The sequence below is a fragment of the Tachysurus vachellii genome, chromosome 25 (genome assembly GCF_030014155.1).
Source record: "Tachysurus vachellii isolate PV-2020 chromosome 25, HZAU_Pvac_v1, whole genome shotgun sequence".
Lineage (NCBI taxonomy): Eukaryota > Metazoa > Chordata > Actinopteri > Siluriformes > Bagridae > Tachysurus > Tachysurus vachellii.
Genome location: NC_083484.1, coordinates 4,578,723 through 4,595,644, shown reverse-complemented (window position 1 = coordinate 4,595,644; position 16,922 = coordinate 4,578,723). Strand labels below are relative to the sequence as shown.

At 37.6% G+C, this 16,922-nt stretch overlaps 1 protein-coding gene across 1 annotated transcript in view; it reads right to left on the bottom strand.

Moving 5' to 3' along the window:
- LOC132840416 (contactin-associated protein-like 2) overlaps positions 1-16,922 on the bottom strand; it is a 132,087-nt gene that overhangs the window by 23,387 nt on the left and 91,778 nt on the right. The window contains exons 14-15 of the mRNA XM_060862050.1: positions 8,136-8,292; positions 4,204-4,331 (exon numbers count right to left, since the gene is read on the bottom strand). Of these exons, the coding sequence (XP_060718033.1) occupies positions 4,204-4,331; positions 8,136-8,292 (285 nt within the window). The remainder of the gene's footprint in view (positions 1-4,203; positions 4,332-8,135; positions 8,293-16,922) is intronic.

The following is a 16,922-nucleotide window of genomic DNA, read 5'->3' as shown; positions in this document are numbered from 1 at the left end:
TAAAATGAATACGCAGAAAATCATGTTGTTGATGAGTTCTCGAATATGATTGGTCTGAGGGTGGTTCATCTTCTCAGTTACTGTCGAATCATAGATCCAGATAAACACACTACAATGTTCTAACACATAACTTGTTTGGTAGTAACAACTCATTTTCAGGGACATGTATGAATGACACAACATAATCTAAAAATAAATAAATTACATTTAACTAACACCCTTATCTAGAGTGACTTACATTTTATACAACAGCAATTCAGGGCCTTGCTCAGGGGCCCAGCAGTGGCAGCTTGGTGGAGCTGGGATTCAAACTCATGACCTTCTAGTCAGTAGACCAAAGCCTTAACCACTAGGCTATTACATCTCCCTGATGGCTTGCCTAACCTGAATATCAATTCAATTCAATTTAAGTTTATTTGTATAGCGCTTTTTACAATTGACATTGTCTCAAAGCGGCTTTACAGAACATAAACATAAAACAAAAGGTTAATATAAAGAATAATAAAGATTAATAGAATACAAAATTCAAGATTAATATTAGATATATTTAGTTCACAGTGCGTATGTATTTATCTATATGAATAGAGCACAGGACTAGTTACATACGTAAACCAGTATTAATTACAGAAGCTCTTTAGACATTTGTAAGGGGAAAAAAGAGTCAGTGCTTCGTGATAGAGCAAAATATCTATGTGTCACTCATATTCATCCTTAGTACTGAACATAACGGTGTGTTTTTTCAAGAACACTTATAGATTTTTTCCCCTGGTCAGTCACATTTCAGCATGAGAACTGACCTTTAAGACTAAGAAAAAAAAAAGCAAAACAAAAGATAAATGTGAGGTTACCTTCAGGAATTAAAGATCTGCACTTTAGAAGAATATGGCTTCTTAGAGACTTTGCTAATGACAAGTCAATGTTTCTCACTTCCTTTACTTTCTGTAAAAAGGTCAGCACATCGGGTGAAGTTGCTTGCATTGACAGGATTGCACTACTTGCTCATTATGCTTAAAGAACAAACTCTCTGGCTACTTGGTTGCTATGGCACATCATGGATTGTAAACCTTCCTCACAACTACAATGGATATAACTAGATTTATGAAAAATATAAATTTTAAGTAGATGCAAACCTGATATAATTCATATAAAATCAAATAATCAAATATTTTTTTTATAATCAAAAATCCAAAATAGTGCTGTCATGGGCATTTATCGGCTAGTACTGGGCTACATCTATAGTACTGCGCTACATCTGTTTCTTGGTCAGAGAGGAGAATTGAGGTTCTAGTAAATGCTCACCCTGTTTAATTGATGCGGTCTTGCTGAGGTCATGATACAGGAAATGAAATCATATGGCACCTATTATTACTACCATCAATCACAAAGTACATTCCCACATTCTTAATGGAAATGACACAGAGACTTCTGAGTAATTTCCTCCTTTTTAATTCTGACAGGACAAAAATTCTTCTTACTATAGGGCTGAATTCAGAATTAAGGTTTCTGATTAGGGAGTAACCCATGATGAACTTTCAATTACATCACAGCAGTGAAAGTGTGCTTATTAACTCCAGGCTCGGAAGCACTGAATGATCTTGCCCAGCTTTACATTAGTGAAATTTTGGTCTGCTTTGATCAAAAAGTGCAAGTTCTTTATTAGTACCTAGAATAATAGAGACTAAAGCAGGGGGCAGAGAACATTTTTTTTTTTAGGTTTTTTCTTTGTATTTCTTTTCGTTTGCATAGTATTCAGGGCTCGGTCACAGTCACAATCTTTGGCTTAAAAAGCTGGCTTAAAAATTCATTAAGTCAGGCGTATTTAATACTGTACTTTACTAACCAGTGCCAAAATGTTGGGCAGCTATAAGCACTTCCTGCCGAATACTTACATTTAGTTGCCAGATATATCATATTTACTTTAGAGATCTATTAGCTTATTTACCGGAAAGACAATACAATATATCATGGTTTTAGCTCTAATGATGTTATCAAGGCCTCAACACTTTATGGGGTATAAAAAGAGCTTAGATAGATAGATCAGGGACAATGCTGGCCTGTCATGCTTTACTCCTTACATCTCACATTGCTTTTAGACCCTCCACTGCAATTCCTGCTCAATGCTAAAGTTAATGATACAAGACAGGGATATTATATTGCTTTATTACTGTCAGGGTTATTGATCTAATTTAATTTACCAAATGGCTCATTGAAGGTGAGAAGTCTTTTCCGCGAATATCAAAGGCCATATGTTTGCCTTCATTAAAAATCATGAAATCATCATGAACATTTGTATGTTGTCTTGAATTTCTCAGCCATCGATGGAAATTCATTAGCTAGAAATGATTTCAGCACAATAAATCTACAGCTGCTATAAACACCGTGTCATCAATTTCTCCTATTTCCATCTCAGTAGAGTAATAAATCTTTAGTGTCACCTTTTTCATGGATAAACGACCCGATGGAAAACTCTTTAAGCTGATATTAATTGTCTTTGTTGGAACGTAACGGTGGGCATCAGCTGTACCCAAAACACTGGTAAAGTAATTATGATGTTTAAGCAGAGTAATATGGGGGAATTATCTGTATCAATCCTAACACACTTTTCAGTGAGCAGCTGCAGATTATATAAAGTAGCTGCTTTAACCGTGCTGGAAATCATCCCAGTTCTCTGACAAGTCCTTCACCTTCAACATCACTGCTACTTGTTGCATAAAGTCTTTCCAACCAGGTCTAATGTCTTTTTAAAAAGCATTTGCAACTCGAATGAGAACATTTTTTGCAGGATTTAAAAAATAATAGTAATCAATTTTTTTCATTTATTTACATTTATGGCATTCGTCAGACAGCGTTATCCTGAGATACTAACATTTTTTATTTCTTTTTTTTATACAACTAAGCAGGTGAAGGTAAGGGCCTTGCTCAGGGGACCAACAGTTGCAGCTTGATGGACCTGGGATTCAAACCCACAACCTTCTGTTCAGTAAACCAACACCTTAGCCACTCAGCTTCCACTTCCATCACTTGTTTCTAAAGTAATATAGAAAACACTTTTTGACCCAAACATTCTGTCCCATTATTGAGGACATTATTTTTTTTTAAATTTTATAAGTTCATGTATAGGGGGGCACGGTGGCTTAGTGGTTAGCACGTTTGCCTCACACCTCCAGGGTTGGGGGTTCGATTCCCGCCTCCGCCTTGTGTGTTTGGAGTTTGCATGTTCTCCCTGTGCCTCGGGGGTTTCCTCCGGGTACTCTGGTTTCCTCCCCCGGTCCAAAGACATGCATGGTAGGTTGATTGGCATCTCTGGAAAATTGTCCCTAGTGTGTGATTGTGTGAGTGAATGAGAGTGTGTGTGTGCCCTGCGATGGGTTGGCACTCCGTCCAGGGTGTATCCTGCCTTGATGCCCAATGACGCCTGAGATAGGCACAGGCTCCCTGTGACCCAAGAATAGTTCAGATAAGAAGTAGAAGATGAATGAATGAATGAAGTTCATGTATATTTAAAAAAAAATGCTGTTAAAACTAAAATGCCGCAAATTGACATTGACACAATTGACTCATGACTATATGAACTCTGGGCTTCATATATAATGTTACTGCAAGAGTAATAAGAAATATGATGAACACCTATTATGCCCGTTCACCACAAAACATCAGATAGTCAGAGCGAGTTCATGTCGTGTTCATATCTTCATAGATTCCGGACTTTTTTTCTTTTCCCACAGAGAAAAAGTGAAGAAATAATTTAATAACAGTGCTTCACGTTCTTCGCCTGTATTCAGTACTGTAATCGCATGCAGCTGTTCTAAATGACAAACACGGCGCAATTAAAAATAATGAGCCGTGAAAATACATCAGTGATAAGATAAGACAAGATAAAAGCAGAGGTGGTGAAGAAGACATGGGGCTTTTGCTCTTTTTTTTCTGGTCTGAGGCTTGCTGTAGATAGCAAATAATACAAAATGAAATAAAGTACAAACCAGGCTATTTTTAGTCTCATTAATAAGGACTCCTAGTATTACATGCTGTACATTCGTTTAGATTTATTTGGAAAATTGTCTGGTGGTAGAGAACGATCAGCTGATGAAATACAGCAAATCTGTAGCATGTGTTATACACAGGACTGTGTTTCCTGTAATAAGGGAGGGATAAGAATCCTAATCAGATTTTTAAACACTCTTAAAGTTAGAGAAATTAACTCACGGTCTCCGTGACAGTGCAGAGGTCCCACCGTGAGCTTGGCCTCCGATCCGGGTCGATTTGTGTCGCCTACCGCTACCTCACTCACCGGTAAGTGATCCTTATATACCAGGAGCCCTGAATCTTCTCTCCTGTAAGGAGAAAGGATTCAGGCATAATATTTATTACAAATTCACAGTATGAGTATGTATGTGATCAAAAGTTGTGGGTGCTTGATTAGTACCTAGAATAACAAAGAATAAAGAGAACAGAAACAGAGAAACATTTTCTGAAAAGACAACAATCGAGAGAAAATGTTTCCATTTAAAGATTTTTTTTGTTTCCATTTAAAATTTTCCATTCCACAGTATTCAGGACTCAGACTAATTTTATTGTCAGGTATAAATAAAAGCATAGATTAATGCCTGACTGTGAGCAGGGAAGAAATGAGGATGATTTGCATGTACCTTGTAAAAAAACAGTGGAAGGATGGAGGCAAATTCTATTTAAGTGAAAAATATTTACAGTTTATCAAAAAGTATTCAAAAGTATTAGTGACCACAGGTCCATTACGTCTATCCCTGTATGACTAGCTCCTTGATGCAGTCATTAATAATGAAAACATTATGCTAACTCACATAAACATTGAATTTGTCTGGTTGGCTAGCGTTTAATAACTGGAATGAATGCTAAGATAGATTAGCAACGAAAACAAAATGTAACTAGCTAGATAGTTGTAGTAGAAGTAGAAAAGCTAACTAGCTAATCTAGCTAATTTAACAAGGTCATTTATAAAAGCTGATTAGCTAACAGTTTCACATGCAGAACACTAGATAGCTAGCGAGTTAACACGTATTAGTTTGTTAAATTAGCTAGCTAAATTTAACTAAACTACATTTTGCTACTGTTCATTGTAATGTAAATTACAAAACAGAATTTCCTTTGCTTTGATGCCAATTTTCTTTTTTTTTATGGTAAACCTGAATATTTCATGGGAAGCAAATGAGATTTTATCTTATACATAAAATAGAAAAAATGCAAAAAAAAAAGAAAGAAAAAAAAAAGGAAACTGTTACAGATTTGTAACTTCAAAAAGTATTTTCATTGTTAAAATTAAAGCAATAACTCAAGTACATTTTTACGGACACACTGCTAATGCTGTGGCTCCTTTCACACTCTGGACCTGCCTGATTTATCCTGATCCTGATGTCTGCTTGGATTTCTGTAAATGTGCTTTACGTTCTGCTAATATCGACAATCTAACATGAAAAAAAAATAAAAATAAACTAGTCAAGCCCAATTGTTTCTAACTCTTGATTTCACCTGGTTACTGTATATTTTATAACCTGCTGCTGTAATCATAATGACTATTCTCATTCCCAATTTGCTTAGACATCTTTAAACATCCTAACACACTTAGTACTGTTCAACTTCACTCTTCTATTCTACACCTTTATACTGTAGTGATTTATATCCTTTTTTATAACTATTCACTTTCAACCACAAGCGTTTCTTGTTTGAGTCTTGTTTTTTTTCCACCACTGTCACCTCTGGCTTGCTCATTACGGCTCTAAATCTACACCCAGCTTTACAGCCTAATGTCCTTATTAATCATCAACTGTACTCTTTATGCTTGGCTGTCTGTGGTCTTTACTATACATTCACTCATTTCTACCGTTTAGCCGAACTACCTTGGGTCACGGGGAACCTGTGCCTATATCAGGCGTCATCGGGCATCAAGGCAGGATACACCCTGGACGGAGTGCCAACCCATCGCAGGGCACACACACACTCTCATTCACTCACGCAATCACACAGTAGGGACAATTTTTTCCAGAGATGCCAATCAACCTACCATGCATGTCTTTGGACCGGGGGAGGAAACCGGAGTACCCGGAGGAAACCCCCGAGGCACGGGGAGAACATGCAAACTCCACACAGGCCAACGTGCTAACCACTAAGCCACCGTGCCCCCCCTTTACTATACAGTAAAAACTAAAAAAACATTAAAACTGTCGAGTTTATCCAAGTTTTTATTCTTGTAGGGTACAAATTTGATTGTAAATGAATAAACTATTTGGGGAAGGATCAATAACATGGAGCTGTGATGAGGTGCAACATGAAGTGAAGCTCCTCTTACCACATTTTATATTATTATTATTATTATTATTATTATTATTTCCTAAGTGAATTGTTCTTGTACCAATTTGCTGCAGTGCTGAATGTTTGCCACATGACATGCCACACTTTAATCTATTCATAGTTTATTATCTTTGAACATCTAGGAATAAAAAAAAAATGAATAAATGAATGAATAAATAAATAAATAAAGCCTCTTATTATCTCTTTATTTTAACTACATGAACGAGCATAAGCTGAATTTAAATTATAGGCGATATATGAAATAGGTCATGCTTTCACATCTCCAAATATTGAAAATATTCTCAGCAGAAATTCTCAGCATGTGTCCTGACTCCAAACAAACAGGTTATTATAATCAGGAAGGCCATGTTACAGAATTGTGTATGGCTTTTATACATTTCATGAATCCAATATACTCACACTCCTGCTGAGTCCCAGCTGGTGGGCTCTCTCAAGTGAAATCTCAGAAGATAACTTGCTCACTCGCTATCTCTGCTCGAGCGTACATGCCTGCTATAATACTGATACACACTTTTATTTTATCGTCATCATCTTTAAAAAGTGAGAAATAAAATGATATCTTTAGTGGTTACATTAGTGGTGTGTGTAAAATAAATAAAATAAGTCATTTCTGTGACTGAACCCCCCCCCCCTATCCATAAAAATCCAGTTAGTTTAGAATAAGCATTTGTTTGCTTTGAGGGCACCTGAGAGAACACATGTATAAGGATTATACTTATAAAGGTTTAGGCAGTTAGGTGCAAAATCACATATTTATTTCGACTGCACACATAAAATTCTGCTTATTTTTAGGTGACTATCTAGAAAGAAAGGAAACCAAAACAAATGAAGACAAATGAAAACAAATAAAATTCAATATTTGCTAATGAGGGGGGCACGGTGGCTTAGTGGTTAGCACGTTTGCCTCACACCTCCAGGGTTGGGGGTTCGATTCCCGCCTCTGCCTTGTGTGTGTGGAGTTTGCATGTTCTCCCCGTGCCTCGGGGGTTTCCTCCGGGTACTCCGGTTTCCTCCCCCGGTCCAAAGACATGCATGGTAGGTTGATTGGCATCTCTGGAAAATTGTCCGTAGTGTGTGATTGCGTGAGCGAATGAGAGTGTGTGTGTGTTTGGTAGTTTGGATAAGTGGTAGAAAATGAATGAATGAATGAATGAATATTTGCTAATTTAATAGTTTTACTTTGCCTGTTGCTTCTTAAATGTTCTTGATTTGTTATTTTTAAAAATATTTTTATGTATTGATGTGAAATTCATTAAGCTGCATGTTATTATTATTATTAATAATAATAATATTAATATTATTATTATTAATAATAATAATAATAATAATATGAAAACTGACAATGGTGAAATGGAACCCCGTGAAAGAAGTTAAAGTTTATCGTTGCTTAGCAGAATCTCTGTAATATCTGAGCTGCAATAGTGAAATATTTAGCACATGCCATGTTTAGGCTCTTTAGCTCTTTAGCTGTTCAGTCATCACTTTGATTGTACATCACTGTGGACGTTGCCTTTCATAACATATAGTGTGCAGCACTAAATTTATATCAACTGATATCAACTGAGCGAATGTGCTTTCCACATGCCAAAGAAAATAACAAAACTTTACCAGAACCTTTGTAGACTAATCATGACCAAGCATTTTTGCACAACTTCACTAAAACAGTCATAAATTACTCCCATTTCTATGTATATGGCTAAATAACTGAACGGAAGCTATAACTGGTTATACACTGCTAAAAACTAAAAACACAAGTAAATGATCTGATAATTAAGCAGTGCACCATCACTCACCACTGTTTCTGATCTGCATCGCAGTTACAGTGGTGCTTGGGGTTGATGCAGTTGTGCTCGATGCCACATGTACATTTCTGGACCCCCGGCACTGAGCCGCCCCAGTAGAAGTGTTTTTCATTCCCTCTGCCAACCCAAAAGGTGTACGGATTCCCATCTGTAACACACACACCAACAAACAAGACTGATAAAGATCATTTACAACAGAAGTTTTTTTCTGTCTACCTTTTATTGACACTTAATGATATATAAAGAATCTGCAGTCATTAGGACAAGCACTAAACAGTTAACAGAAGATGAAAGGACATTCAGAAGGCATAATTTATTACAGCCAATAAATATTCAATTATTATCCTTCCTGCAGCAAATGAAACAGGATTAATATGATTAACTATGAATGTACATAAATCAATACAAATGTCAGTGTGAATAAAACGATAACCAATGAGGAGAGCGTAAACTTCCAGTGCAAGAATTTCTCTTGATATCCAAAAAGATATTGAAAAAAAATGAAAACAGGTCTTTATAGTGGAAGAAATAAATGCAAGGTCATCATTCTCCAGTCATAAAAAAAGTTTAACAGGTTTAAAAAAAATTGTAGAAACACTCCAATAAAATTCCTCAGAAATGAAAGTGCTTTGATATTTATTTTTCATTTTTCTTGACTTTTACCTATAGAATTTTACCTTATTACTTTGTGGTGTTTAACAGGCTTTGAGAATTGCTTTTAATAATTAAGGTGTGCCCTGACCATGACTTTGAACATGCCATGTTTTTTGTTATTGGAAATGGTTGCTGATGAGAGAGAGTAGAATAGCTTAGTTGACAGGAAGTCTACAGAAACTCAGAATCATCTCATAATGGACAATACTTCACACCTATAGTGCCTTCAACACAGAAGACCACATAAGATTTCATTCTTGTTTCAATCAGGAACAGGAATCTGAGGCTACAGCTGGCATCATGAAATCTGTCCAGTTGAGGATTGGAAAAGTACCAGGTGGAAAAACTCCAACTGTGAGGCCTTTAACCTGGGATTGGTTATCCCACACCGCACAGAAGAGGAAACTCCAGAGTAACAGAGAATTTACTCCAATGATGAAGTTCCAATGAAGGATCCAAGGCCAAAAATATCTATTAGAAATCGGCCACACTAACACAAGTCTCATTTTCTGCCTTTTTCCAAAGGTCTTGTCCATCTAAAACCCTCCATCACGTACCTGACGCCTTATTGGAGCTACATTTAGCCCACAATATGGTCTCAATTTGACATTTTGTGCTAAGTTTGACCAAGTTACAACGGGTCCCTCAGACCTAGCTCCATGGTTGGGTCCCAGTAACACTAATCCAGACTGGGGGTCTTTAAAATCACTCTTTGTTTGATCACTCCGTCAGATTTGTTCATCAAGGCTGGCCCTACTACAGGGCAATAAGCTCCTGGAGACATAACCTTGAGTGTCATGAAAGTCTGCAGAGCCCTTCAACAAGATTAGATCTCAAGTCTCAATCCATAACATCCATACAGTATAAACACAGAGGTCTGTGTTCCTGATGGAGGGAGTGCCGTGGTGTCCAGGCTATGATGCATTGAAGGGGATTGGCCTCATTACTCTCCAGGATCTATTTCTGGTTCATGCTGTGCCAATCAATCTTCATCATCTGGGTATTTTTATTAGAATAAATTGAGGGAGAAAGTAAAATAGGGGATACGGCTTTTTGATTGTAGAACAGAATTGCAGATCGAAACTCATCTCCCGTCGTATTATGACTCTCTCAAATGAGAACGAAGGCCATACTCAGAGAACAGTACATCACTTGATCAGTCTTAAATTATATGACCCAGGGAGTCTTCAGATCATTAACTGTACCAAATTCAGTGATGTATGACTATTTAAATCTATGACTAGGAAAATTGATTTGTGGATTGGTCTTAATTAAATACACGAATTCTGAGGTATAGAGAGAATGAACAGTGTAGGCCACTACATTGAAGTTACCAACCGGTTTATGCTGAGTATTTAGCAGGCTTGTACCTTCTATGAGTTCTAGCTTGAAATCACCTTATCCATTCTCTCCTTTATTACTGAGTCTAATGAGCCTGTAAGAAGAAACTCCTTTAACATGATCTCTATTGATCCACAGTGTGATCTGATGCAGCTTGAGTTCTACTTTATTTAACCTCACAATCAGATTTACACACAAGTAGCTCACACTAGACTTCACTGCTACTTACATAAAAGGCTCTTAATGGTTTAGCTCCTATGTATCTAACTAGTCCTCTAACACGTTACAATCCTTCACACTACCTGAGATCACAAAACGCAGGACTTCTGGTTGTTTCCAGAATATCTAAGTCCACTAAAGGTGGTAGAGCTTTTCTTATTCAGCTCCCAAACTTTGGAACAGTCTTCCTGATAGTGTTCGGGGCTCAGACACACTTTCCCAGTTTAAATGTAGATTAAAAACTCATCTCTTTAGTCAGGTGTACGCATAATACATCCCATAATATTGTGCACTATTACATCAGACTTGCACATTTTTATGAACAGCAGATATGTTAATCCCTCTCCACTGCTTCTCTCCTTCTACCCATCCCGAGGCATCCAGACACTGTACCAGCTGATTGTCTTCCGTGCGATGAAGAATTTGGACCTCCATTGAGATGAGGCCGACTCTGTGAGAATCCTGAGGCATCTTGAGATCTACCAGCTCCAGTTGGTGATATTATAGAGGAGATGTGAACTCCATGTGATCTTTTACACCAATACAACATTTGTTTGACTGTATATTTGTAATCACACCCTCCAGTGTCACCCATATGAGGATGAGGATCCCCTTTGAGTCTGGTTCCTCTCAAGGTTTCTTCCTTTACCATCTAAGTGAGTTTTTCCTTGCCACTGCTGCCTGAGTCACCTCAGACTTGCTCATTAGGGATAAATACATACACATTGTGAACTAAATATATCTAATATTAATCTTGAATTTTGTATTCTATTAATCTTTATTACTCTTTATATTAACCTTTTGTTCTATGTTTATGTTCTGTAAAGCTGCTTTGAGACAATGTCTATTGTAAAAAGCGCTATACAAATAAACCTGAATTGAATTGAATTGAACTTTCCTCACCATACCACACTGAGTTCATTGGAAACTCAGCAACAGCCAAAATGGACTTCATCACCATGAAGACACCCTCTTTAGGTACTGATACTGACACACATACAGATACCAATAGTGGCATTGCCCCTTTAAAATACAATTTCCTAGCTTTTCTTCACCCATTCAAAGTCTATAATGTGATCCTAGGTTTCCATTTGTGTCTGCCTCTCCTTTGGTGATCAGTCTGTACCTCGCTGCTGGTAAATTGCTCCCTCTGAACAGCCACCTGCAGGGAAACATAACATGGTGGAATGGTGGAGAAACACTCTGCCCCGAAGACGAGCTCAGACACAAACACAGAGATCGATCAGGGCAGTGGTGTCATTGAGTGTGTGGACTCGCCTCTTTGTTGCCATGTTGTTGTTACAGCATTCATCTTTTTTTTTTGACTGCATTTCTGAGGAAAGATATTAAACTTCCCTAGGGCTACCTTCAGTAGCTGAACTTGATCTAGAATAGTCATTTCAGTAAATGGCATGTTTTAGGGATGTAGATGGAAACTGGCATTGTATTACACCTTTAATTCATAATTTCTTACATTTTCTTCATCCATTAGAAATGGATTTCTTTTTTCGCTCCAATTTATGTCACAGATTAATTTCATGTACCTTTGGGAGGAAACCAGTACACCTGGAAAATTCACACCACAATGAATCTCTAACATTTAGCCATAATATAAATACTCATTCATCCATTCATTCATCTTCTACCGCTTATCCGAAGTACCTCGGGTCACGGGGAGCCTCAGGCGTCATCGGGCATCAAGGCAGGATACACCCTGGACGGAGTGCCAACCCATCGCAGGGCACACACACACTCTCATTCACTCACTATGGACAATTTTCCAGAGATGCCAATCAACCTACCATGCATGTCTTTGGACCGGGGGAGGAAACCGGAGTACCCGGAGGAAACCCCGAGGCACGGGGAGAATACGCAAACTCCACACACACAAGGCGGAGGCGGGAATCGAACCCCCAACCCTGGAGGTGTGAGGCGAACGTGCTAACCACTAAGCCACCGTAACCCCCATAATATAAATATAAATATACATATTGTATATTTAGTATAGTAAATTGGCAGAATGTGGGTCTATTTTCCACACCGCCTCCAAGAAAACAAACCCCACTCCCTCATGCACTCTGTAAACGTTTCCTCACTACTGCTAGTCAATAATCCGTCACGTGTATTCAAACGCCACACCTCCAACCTCCACTGATCCAAAGCGCTTCAGTAATCCATCAACCGTGTTATGATAATTACCCCGGTCCCTTAATGACGTTCCACATTTTTCAACTGAAACAATTCAGCAATTAGAAATGAGGATTAATTGACCAGGGTTAATTGCATTTGCTCGGTGAATAGGACCTAAATGTGTTTCTTGCTTTCTTTGTATTCTTTTATCATTCGCCAACATGTTTCATGACATAATCTAAATTCAGACTCACTGCTTTGGAAGCTGAAAGGCATCAAAAACAAATGTGAGGATGGAAAAACAGGGAGAGAGAGAGAAAGAGAGAGAGAGACATAAGAATCATAACTCATTCTCCTTAGTCAGGCTATCATTACAAGCAGGGGCCATAAGGCAGGGCACAAGTACATGTGCTGTAGAGCAGAAAAAGCAGATTGTGTACAAAAGTACTTTATTTGTATTTGCCATTTTATGCCAAAATATTGCTTAGAGCGCTCACATCACTGTTTTTTGAACGTACAAAAAAACATAAAAAGCTTTGGCCTGCATCATTTCTGTCAGCCGTTTATTTAGTTTCCATCTCTTTGAATTGATGCAAGAACGTTAAACGTGGCATTAATCTTTAACAGCGCTATCCAACCGCTAAACTATCAACATCTTAAATCTTAAGTCACATGACTGTGTCACATGACTAAAAATTACATTGTTGTTTTTAAATATCTGTTTTTTTAGTTTACACTACAGTGTGAAAAATGGCCTGTTCAAGATCAAATCATAGAGGAAGTTCATCCAGTTGTAAACTTTAGTCTGCATTTACTGTAGCTTTCATTGGCTGTTTGTTAATCATGTGTAATAAAGTTTGAGTGATATGATATGATATGATATAAGCCGCTAGCTGACAGATAACGTTCCCATTACTGCACCAGGTAGCAGTCAGATGTCATATTTTGAAAGTATATTACCTTTAAAACTGAAACCTCTGCGATTATTAAATTTCTACCTCAGTTTAAAAAATGCTGACTCACAAGCTAGCAGAAGCACAAGGCATCGAGGCAGAGACAAAATACAGACGAAACAAAGACAAATTGAGAAGAAAAACAAAAAAAAACAAAAAAAAACCCTGAAACTCTGGAAGTTTCTACTGAGTGCGATTTCTGATTTATTTGTTGACATTCTATGCAGAAGCTAACAGCACTCTTGAAGTTTTAGAATAATTAAAAATGTAAAAAGTTTTAAAGCTAAATCATTATTTTATCTAGTGTTTTATAAGAGATTTGGAACAGAGCCCAGAAAGATTGGGCACATCAACGTTGCCTTTTTCCATCCATCGACGTGCCCTTCAATTTAGGTGATAAAAGGTTTATTCATGTCTAAAAATCTCTGAGTTTTATTCTGGTCTTTATCAAGAGAGGAAGCATGGGAACGGCTCTGGTGATACCTGATCGATTGCTCTTCCTATAGACGAGTCGTATCATTTCACATTGTATATTTTTCACAGAAATAATTTGATCAATAATTAAAAAGAGCAGTTTATATTATTATTATATTATATGGCTTATATATAATAAAACACTTCTAGCTGTGCAGTTATATGAAAATTGTTATATATAATAGAGTGGTGGGTTGCAGTTACCCCCCCGAAATTGACTTTTTTATTCCTTTCATACCACAGCATTTTGGATGAGGTTTAATGAACCTCAATGAAACAAGTCACTTCCTGTTATTATAATCACTTGTGTTATAGCAGCTATAATTTGTTGTATTCTCTCTTGCTTAAAGTTAATAAGATCTAAAAACACAGCTTGTGATGTTGAGAATTGAGAAACTGCACAACCATACAGGTCACTGTTAGTCACACTAAGGCAGTGAAACCGGAGTCTCCGTCCATTGAATTATTTTCTGTATCACATTTTCTGGTCACAGGGAAACTGGAGGCAATTCCAGAGGACTGGAGCACAAGGTGGCGGACACCCTGGACAGAATGCCAACATAATCACACAGTACAAACAATGTAGAGATGCCAATCTGCCAACAACACCTCTTTGGACTGTGGGTCGAAACCTGAGCACCTGCAGGAAACCCCAGAAGCACAGGGAGAACATACAAAGTCCATCACACAGAGTGGATGTCAGGAATTGTGCAGCCACCCCTGTAGGACAGAGACAAATGTGCTAAACACTAAGCCACCAAACCCCAAGAAACTGTCCAAAGGAGGATGCTAAATAAAAATCACATCATTAATTTTACTTGGAAAAATAAATTGCAGGTCCCTGCGAAGAAATTATAGCAATGATAACTATAGTGTGCTGTATAATATATAATAATATAAACCATGATGCCAGAATTACTGTTAAAGTTGCTATTATGGAAAACCAAACACCTGGCCAATCAGAATCGAGCATTCAACAGCAAAGTGGATCTTCATGATCATACCACTGTGACTTTTTCCACCTGTGCAATGCTTTGCCTTTGATAAATCCACAGAGCAGAGTATCTTTGAGAAGGTAATGTGGCAGTCCTTGCGAATGTTCTGCAAAATATTCAAAAATATGAGAACCAGGTTTTTTATGACATTTTTATGACAGACTACACACTCCTAAAACTTCAGCGAGAAGACATTTCCATACTCCAGAGGATATAAAACCATCTCCAGAAGTTATTACAAACTACATCCTGGCTGCAGAGACACTTTGGAGTGACTCTGTGGCCCTTTATTTTCAGCTGAATCAGAGAGCCAGAGAGTGCACGAAACCTTGAATAATCATTTTGCAAACGTTTGGGTGTAATAAAGAGAAAGCAGGTGACCGCTAGTTCTTTTATCGTTTTAAAAGAGAGTATTCCTGGATCTCCAGGGAAAAGGTTCACCTTTCTCGTCTCATGTCAGTAAATAGGATTCTCTTCAAGTGGTCTCTGAAGGTGACACTGTAAAAAGAAAAGGGTGAAAATAGAGAAAGCATTTAGGGATTAGCCCAGCTGTAGAGAGTTGCAGGCAGTCACAGAGTGAAAAGATTAGCCTTTAGACTTGCTGGAGAAAAGCTACATGCTGTTCAGAACTGCAGGGATCTCGATTTCTGTCTGAAAGCATCTCAGAAAGAAATAGGGGCGTGACAGTTTTTTTCACTGCAGGATAAAATGGAGGACAGCTTGGATAAGCCACACGAATCTAACAGTAAAACATTCCCTTGTGCTTCTCAGTGAAATCACTTCTTTACCCGTTATTTATAATAACTCCCTGACGGAGGAAAACGAAGCGGCAGGTCTTATTGTGATCAACTGTCGCGTCTAGGTTTTTTCTTTTTTTTAGTCCAGCACTTCATGTGAGACTGGACTTTTCTCTTCTCAGTTCAAGGTATATCATTTGTCCAATCTTCTAGAATTAAAATGGATTTTTTTTTTTCAAGCCTCAGAGTGGATGGTTGAAAATTACTGAATAAAATTACTCATGTTTTATGCTCACTCTATTCAATATTAGGGCATTAAGTAATAGAAATCTGTCGTTTCAACAAGCAAAGTTCTAATTCCTGTTTTAGGAGTTAGCAAAGCAGGATTAAAGGTGCAATTGACTTGTGGCCTCGTAATCACAGACATGCTGATATTCAGTGTAACAGCATGACTTTTCGGACACAATACGTCCAAAAATTTCATTTATCTTTGTTCCGGTGAATAGAAATCGATCCCACATTGCCTTACAGCTCAACGATCCCACATTGCCTTAATCAGAACTAACTGTTGTATAAAAGTAATATAAAATATTGAAAATCCAGATATTCAGATATTATGTCCAATCCTGGATATAATTAAAAACACAAACAAAGCACAATGTGCAAATTATATCCTCAAAGTCAGAAGACAGAAAAAGAAGAAAACAAGCTTTAGATTTAAAATAAAGCTCCTCAAACACAACACATACATCAGGGGTGTCTAGTTTTATCCGCAAAAAGCTCGAGTGTGGGTTTTTCATTCCAGTCAAGCTGATATCTTCTGTTTAATTAAGTTGTTCTTGGCTTTTAATAGATGCAGATGTGGCTTCTGCCTAGTAAATAAACAAATAAATAAATAATGCCTAATTCCCATTTCAGAGAAAATTGAACATCTCTCTAGGATACATAGACAAGCTAATCAAGGTCACAGAAGAGGTGAAAACAATAAGCTAAATCAACCAATGAGAAGAAGTGGTGGAGACAAGACAATTGAACCAAAACAATGGCACATGGAAAAAAAACATGGGTAAGTATAAAGCTGTGAACACAGGATGTTGAATGAGCCAATGATGTACAATGATGACTTCTAGTCACTGTCACTTAACCTTTGGTCAAAGGTTCTAGAGCAAAACCTAGAACCTGCTGGAGAGATATATCTCACAGTTGTCTTGGAAACATCCAGGGAACTCTAACAGACATGAAGTCCAACAAGTCTTAACTAACCTTCTCACTCTC